Source organism: Asparagus officinalis, chromosome 3, assembly GCF_001876935.1.
Source record: "Asparagus officinalis chromosome 3, Aspof.V1, whole genome shotgun sequence".
Classification (NCBI taxonomy): domain Eukaryota; kingdom Viridiplantae; phylum Streptophyta; class Magnoliopsida; order Asparagales; family Asparagaceae; genus Asparagus; species Asparagus officinalis.
In genome coordinates, this window is record NC_033796.1 from 32,678,839 (window position 1) to 32,686,806 (window position 7,968).

The window sequence follows — 7,968 nt, forward strand, 5'->3', positions numbered from 1 at the left end:
TATATAAATTAAAGAGAAAGCAAGGGGACCAACACACCAAAGTATTTGGTTGCGTCACCTTGGTACATGATTGAGTCTATTTTATTTGTATGACCAAATGAAGGAATGATGATTTTGACTTGATGAGCCTTCTAAAATAAAATGAACGCAAGGAAAGCTATTATGATGGCTCACAATCAAAGAATGTGCGGATAGCTTGAGATGTGGGCAAGGCTCCTCAAGCGTTCAAAAGGATGTAAATATATATTTTTGTTAATTTGGTGTTCTTTTGAGTACTAGCTAGGGGGATCTAATTCATCCTCCACACCCTAATATTTCTTCTATATATGTGAGTAGCTTTCGGTTCTTTTCTTCTTTTGTTAAGGGTTGTAATTGAAGCTTAATGCTAATTGGTACTTCTTATTCTTTGCTTTCAATCTCTTTTGTATTTGATATTCATTATGGAATCATTTTTGAGTTTTATAATCTAACATACAGAGTCAACTTGCTCTATATTCATATTTATGTGCTTATTACATTTAATCATTAGTATGTTATTGTTTTCATCATCTATAAGTGGGTTTGGTTATTAAAAAAACTTGTACTAAATGGTAAATTTAAAAATCTAAATGCAAATGTGTGTGTGCGCGCACAAAAACAGCGAAATTTGCTTGCAGACAGATAAAGGGAGAAAAAGTTATGGAAATAATCAATATTTAATATATTAGTGTATATGCTTCCCCTTTTATATGAATACTGAGTTAGTCTAATCGTACTTCAAGTTTAAATTCCTAAGTTATCCATTGCCGCGATGACCAATTTGCTAATTAATTAGTAATGAATTGCTCTAAACGAGTGTGTTGAGAATTTTAAAAAAAAGTTGAGTAGTCATTAGCGGAAAGCAATAACCTATAGTTTTTCATAATGTGATAATTAATCTATCTAAATGTGATCGCTGCGTTCATGAAAGATTTAGATTGACGTAACGATGTGTAATGACGCTAGATCACTATTATCTATAACATTATCCACGATGGATTTGAGATACTAATTAACCTTAAGGGTGTTTGGGGAAGCTTTTTTCCTAGTTAAAGTAGCTTATAAGCAAGCTTTTCCATATCTCCGTGTTTGGTGACATCATATAAGTTAGTTTTTAAGCTCATTTAAAAAGTTAAGGTTCTCCAACTTTGAAAAACTAGTTTGTAAGCTCATCTAAATAAGCTAGGTGACCAAGCAAATAACAAATTTACCTGAACAAATCATACAAAATTTTCATTATAAAGGTCATAAGCTGGTAAAAGACAGGTCAGCTTATAAATTTCAAAAAAAGAAGCCATCTTAGTTGTTTCGTCGGTTTCATGTCTTCCGATATTGAAAAGAACAAAAATTGGTAAGTCATTCGGGCAACTGAAAATACGCGGGTTGGCGTACCGGGGATTATCCAAACCCGAAAGAACCGGGAAAGCATTTTGGACGTTTTCGGGTCGTATTTAGATGGCGTCGGGCCTGGGTGAAACTGACCTACTTACAACTAGGTTCAACCTAGGTCAAACTAGGTTTTGCTTAATTGACCAAATAGCCCTGACCAATTGTCTCGATTAGGTTGTTTGCAACTAAAATTATAAATAGAAGTATTCGTGTATGAGTATATATATATATATATATATATATATATATATATATATATATATATAAAAGATTAATGAGTATCCTTGTCATAGAAAGAGATTTCCCTCCTTGTCGCCATGGCGCACAATCTCCACCATCTCATAAAGAGACATAAATCCCCACCAACTCACCACACTCTCTCCTACTTTATGAGGATAGTGGGGATTGTGCCACATAGGCGCTCAGGGAGGAAATCCCCTCCTATGACAGATGCATACCGCATTAATTAATCTCTCTCTCTCCTCTCTCCTAATATACTATATATATATATATATATATATAGTATAGTAACGCGAGTAAACGAGAGAGAGATGAGAGAGAGATAAAAAAAAAGAGAGATAAGTGGTATCAATTGTCAATAGGAAGGGGATTACCTCCTGACGCATGCTAAATCAATATGACTTGAGCCGAACATTATGGTGATCCGCTCCGCTTGAACTTGATCTACATATCGTAGAGAAACCCTAACACACCAAGTTTGGCGTGAATCGTCGTCGTTTGACTCCTCCATCGAGGCATAGTGAAAAGTTTATTCATGTCAAACGTTAAAATTGATAGCGAGTGGATTGAGGGTCAAACGACGTATGGCTGTCACCCCAAACTTGGTGTGTTGGGATTTGTAGAATATGTAGAGTCAAGTTCAACGGAGGCGGATCAACCCAAGAATGTCGCTCAATCATCGTGATTTTAGAAGCCGTCAAAGGAAAGAAATCTCCTCCCAGGATAACGACGCCCATTAATCTCATATTTATATATATATTAATATATATATATAATATACTAAATATATATATATAATATATAATATATATATATATATATATATATATATATATATATATATATATATATATATATAATATTATATATATATATTCATACTCACTTTAAAAACACGAGTTCAAAAAAAAAAAAAACTTTCGGTGGATAAAAATATTCTTTGAAATCAAATATTATTCCATTAAGTAAGAGTAAGTTAATAAATTGATGAATTCTTATTGGATATACATAATATGAAGATAATGATACAATTTAAATTGAAATGTAAATCTAAATAAACTTATTAAATACCAAATTTATAAATGTCTACAAAATGAAGGGCGTATATGCAAACAAATAAATAAATTAATAAGACAAATAATGTCTACCCCAAAGGTCGAAACCGGGAACAACGTAGACCAACAAATGTACATAATGTGGATGAGATATTTACAAAATCCACCAAACAAATTAAAGAGACAAAATTTATTCTCAAAATTATAAAAAAGAAAAATTAAGGAAAATAAAAAATCATACTCCCTTTAAAAGCACGAGTTCAGGAAAAGCTTCCCATAGTCAAAATTATACTGTACAATTTTAAATATTTAATTTAAATTATAATTTATACTAATCATACTTATATCCTATCCTAAAATCTCATTAACTATCTATACCTCAACAATTTAAATAAGATTAATAAAATATATGAAACATCTCCGTACTATCAATTCGTTACATGAAGTATTACAAAAAAAGCAAAAAGTTTTGAAAATTAGACAAAATACTCTCAAAAGTTTAAAATTACACAAACTAAAAAGCTAAAAATTTAGAACTTGGCAAAGAAAAGAGTAATTGTGTGATATTTTTTATTAAGATATATAAATATAACTTATAGTTTAATGTTTACTATTCTTTTTTAGAATCTGAAAATGGTCAAGTTAATACTGGTAAAAGATAGTAATAATAACAGATTAAAAATATCCAGTTAAATAATAAAAATTTAAAAAAATATATGATAAATTAAAAATTAATATTATTATATAAATTAAAGTAACTGCATATAGTTTTACCAATATGTTAGAACACCAAAAATACATAAGTATCATTAATTGATAGAAGACTAAATCACAAAAAACTGATAAAAGACTATAATATAATAACTTAATATTAATTAATTATAATTTATAAATATTAATCTCTAATGGTAATAATATTTATTAGGTAAAAAATTATAAAGATTTATGTATGGAGAACCATTAGAAAATTTAGAGATATCCTTCAAAAGAATCAAGTGGTTTTCATTTCAAATGGAATTCGGAACGTCCATGAATCACTTCAATAAACACTAACATAAGTTATATTTATCAAAAAAAACACCGACTAAATACCCCCTGAAGAATATATTGAACAACTTTGTGCTCATCAAAGAAACATTCTTCATAGAAGATAAATAAAAATTACTATACTTTGCGTAAGCAAAAAATATAGAATCGGCCTTTTTCTTTTTCTTATATAGTATCACGACCCTGCGTGTGACTTTATTTAGGGGTATGACTACTAACGAAGGATCAATTCTTAAAGACACTATCAAAGATAATGATATAATAGCACTATTAGAATTCAAGATCTCTAAGAATGAAGTAGTATATTTCTATAGTAAAATTCTATATTAAATGCCACTAAATATAAAATTCACCTTAGATCTTCTCAAATCTATAGAGTAGATGATGCAGTACATCGTAAATTGGCGTCACATAATAGATTATGATATATTATATATATATATATATATATATATATATATAATATATATATATAATATATATATATATATATATAATATATATATATATATATATATATATATATATATATATATATATATATATATATATATATATATATAATATATCAACCAAAGATACAACTTACTAAAGATATAAAAGAGTAGTAAGTAACCAAGCAAACATCCGCTATAACACCGTAAAGAAAAAATATTATATTTTAAAGCTAATATGCAGCGTTCTTTTAGAGTAAACTGCAAAGACAAAAGCATCTCCATTAAGGCTCTTTATAAATGCAACAGAAATTCAAATTACTAATATATACAACCATTATAATATTTGAAAGATTATGATATTAGAAAACCTACTCTAAAATTCATATAATTAAACCTAAGAATAATTTACCAATATACAGACACATTATCGCACCTTTAAGGCAATGATAATTACAATTTATAATAGAATTGAGCAGTGATTCTATGTTTGCAAATGCTACAAAAAGAAAGTGGATAAAAATGTTAATAATAAGTGTCCAGATGATAAATATTATAGAATTGTCGATGATTTAGTACCAATGTTAAGTGATATCCCTTCTTCATGAAATAAATATATCAAAATTAAATATTAATATTATAATCTAAAGCAAATTGACAATGAAAAATTTAATGCATTTAGTTCAGATCCTCATAGAAAATGACACATACAAAGCAAATGTAACATTATGACACAACAAAAATTCTTATTGGATGCACAACAAAATAATTCATTACAGAGAAAAAAGAGGTAGCTCATAACCTTATTTAAGTAATAAATTAAAAGCATAAAAAATTTCATATATATCAAATTAATACTTATTTTTATTAAAATAGGAAAAAAAATCAAAATCTGTATTATCAGAAGTTTGTGTTGAATATAAAAAATATATTCAACTTCTTTATGAATTTAGACGAGAAGACAAAAGATGAATGAGACCAAGGAAAGATAACATGCTCCAGTCTCATATCAAAATCGATGTAGACGATGAAGACACTACTACTCTAGAATTGGCTAGGAAAAGGTAACGATGAAGAATGATTGATCTCGACTCAATAAAAAATAAAATAGAAGTAACAAAAGATAATGTTTTGTGAATTGTTATAGAATAGTCCCCTCTTCAGTAACCTAAGGTCAATTGTCCAAAGTCCCCTTCTGATTTCAGACCTATTTCATGTTGCAACTGCATGTATAAATTCATTTCAAAGATCCTGGCAAATAGGATTAAGAAGGTGATGGGATTCCTAGTGAATGAAGCCCAATGTGCATTTGTTCAAGGCAGGCAGATTACTAGTAACATAATGCTTGCACAAGAGCTTGTTAAAAGCTATAACTGGAAGAATATATCTTCAAGGGCAATGTTAAATATTGATATAAGAAAGGCTTTTGATTCCATTAGCTGGGATTTTATATCTGATATGCTCAAGGGATTGGGTTTTCCAAGTGTTATGGTTAAGTGGATTATGTCTTGCATTACTTCTCCAAAATTCTCACTCTCATTCAATGGATCACTTCATGGCTATTTCAAGGGTGAGCGTGGCCTAAGACAAAGGGATCCTCTCTCACCATACCTCTTTATATTGGGAATGGAATATCTCTCTAGGAGTTTGAGCTTACTGAAAAATGATGGGCTCTTCAAATTCCATCCTAAATGTGGTAAGCTCAAGATCACGCACCTTATGTTTGCAGATGACTTACTCCTCTTCTCTAAAGGTGACCTATACTCAGTTGAAAAGTTGTTCCAGTGTGTCAAAAACTTTGGTCTTATCTCTGGTCTTGAAGCAAATCATAAAAAAGCTCTATATACTATGGAGGAGCTGAGGAACATATAAAGACCAGTATTAACAATCGCCTGAGGTTTGATGCAGGGGTTCTACCCTTCAAATATCTGGGATTGCCTCTCATAACCAAAAGAATGTCCACTCTGGATTGTCTTCCTCTGTTCAGAAAAATTTAAGGGCAATTCAAAAAGTGGGTTAATCATAGAAATCTCTCATATGCAGGTAGACTTCAGGTCATTAAAAGTGTGATCCTTGGAGTGCAAATTTGCTGGACATCTAATTACATTCTTCCAAAGTGTGTACTCCAAAGAATAGATGACCTATGTAGGAATTTCTTGTGGGGGAATAATAAACATGGAGGCTTGGGTATTTTCTCAGCATCTACTTAGAATATGGCATCTGCATTGCGATGTATATGGTATATTCACAACAACAAGGAGAACTTATGGATCAAATGGATTCATAGTGTATATTTAAGGCACAGAGACATTTGGCAAGTTAAAGCAAGAAATGGAGACTTGTTGACGTGGAAACAGTTGATAAAGGTCAGGGATGTTTTGGTGGTTCGCTGTGGAGGTACTGACAATCTAAAAAATCTTATCTCCTCTTGTTATAAAAATGACAAACTCAAATTGTCAGCTCTTTATAATGCTCTCTCATCTGCTCAAACTATGGTGCCTTGGTGCAAAACTGTCTGGGAGGTATCGAATATTCCTAAGCACTCGTTTGTGTGTTGGTTGGCGATACAGAATAAGCTTCTCACACAGGACAGGTTACTGAAGAGGGGAATAATCACTTCTAACACCTGTTACTTATGTTATGGAACTGGACAGGAATCTAGAGATCACCAGTTTTTTTAGTGCATTTACTCAAGCAATGTTTGGAATACTATCATGGATTGGTTGAAGTTCAATTGGAAATCTTGCCTATGGAGATACATTTTGGATTGGTACTCTAAAAGGTTGAAAGGAAGGGGATTCAAACAAAAATAAAGAGGATGGCATTAACAACTACAATCTATTGTATTTGGAGAGAACATAATGACAGGTTGTTTAATCAGAAATGCAAAGATCCTGACATCTTGGCGAAAGAAATCAAGTTTGAAATGTTAAATGTTATGCTTAACAGTCCATTATCTACTTCCTGGGAAGATTTATATTGTTGAAATCTGGGTTGAGCTTGTAATGTTGAGCATGCTCCCGGATCCATTTTTGTTTTCTTATAAGGTGTACTTATCTCTCTCATTTTGGTTATGAAATAAAAATCATTCATTGACCAAAAAAATTGTTATAGAACAGTTTTATTCTTTAGTAAAATTAGGAATCTTTAGAAGGGATTTTCATAAACTATTTTAGTGCTTTCATATGCATATGTGAATATTTTTATCATATAAAAGTGTACTAGAGTTAGCATTAATCTTCAGTTTATGATTATTTTTATTAATCATTTTATGTCATTTTAGCCCATTTTAAATCAATCATCTTGGCTAGTTGGCTTTATTATTCATCTTCACTTTATAATGTTATTTTTCCAAGTGTTTTCACTTTCATAACACTATACTTCCTCAGGTCAAGCTCGGTTTCATGCCGATCCAAATGAATTGAAAATTTAAATTGGCTTTAGATTATATTTATCTTCTGACAATTCAACTATCAACATAAAAATTTAAACTGGAAGTAACCTATTCAAACAAACATCAAATAAATAAATAATCAAAGTATAATCGAGGAACAAATTTTAGTAGAAAATAAACCAAAAATATTTAATCAAAATGAGCAAAAATTATTATCAAAGAGTAACCGATGAATAAATTTTAGTAAGAAAATAAACAAAAAATACCTAATCACGGTTTTTAACCACGTGCATAAAATCTAGTACATATATATGTGTGTGTGCGTCTATATATATATATATGTGTGTATATATATATATATATATATATATATATATATATGTGTGTGTAT

The 7,968-nt window shown here is 30.0% G+C and overlaps 1 protein-coding gene across 1 annotated transcript in view; it reads left to right on the forward strand.

Annotated features, from left to right (window-relative positions):
- LOC109834910 overlaps window positions 6,397-7,968 on the forward strand; it is an 8,833-nt gene continuing 7,261 nt past the window's right edge. The window contains 1 exon segment of the mRNA XM_020402925.1: window positions 6,397-6,580. Within this exon segment, the coding sequence (XP_020258514.1) occupies window positions 6,397-6,580 (184 nt within the window).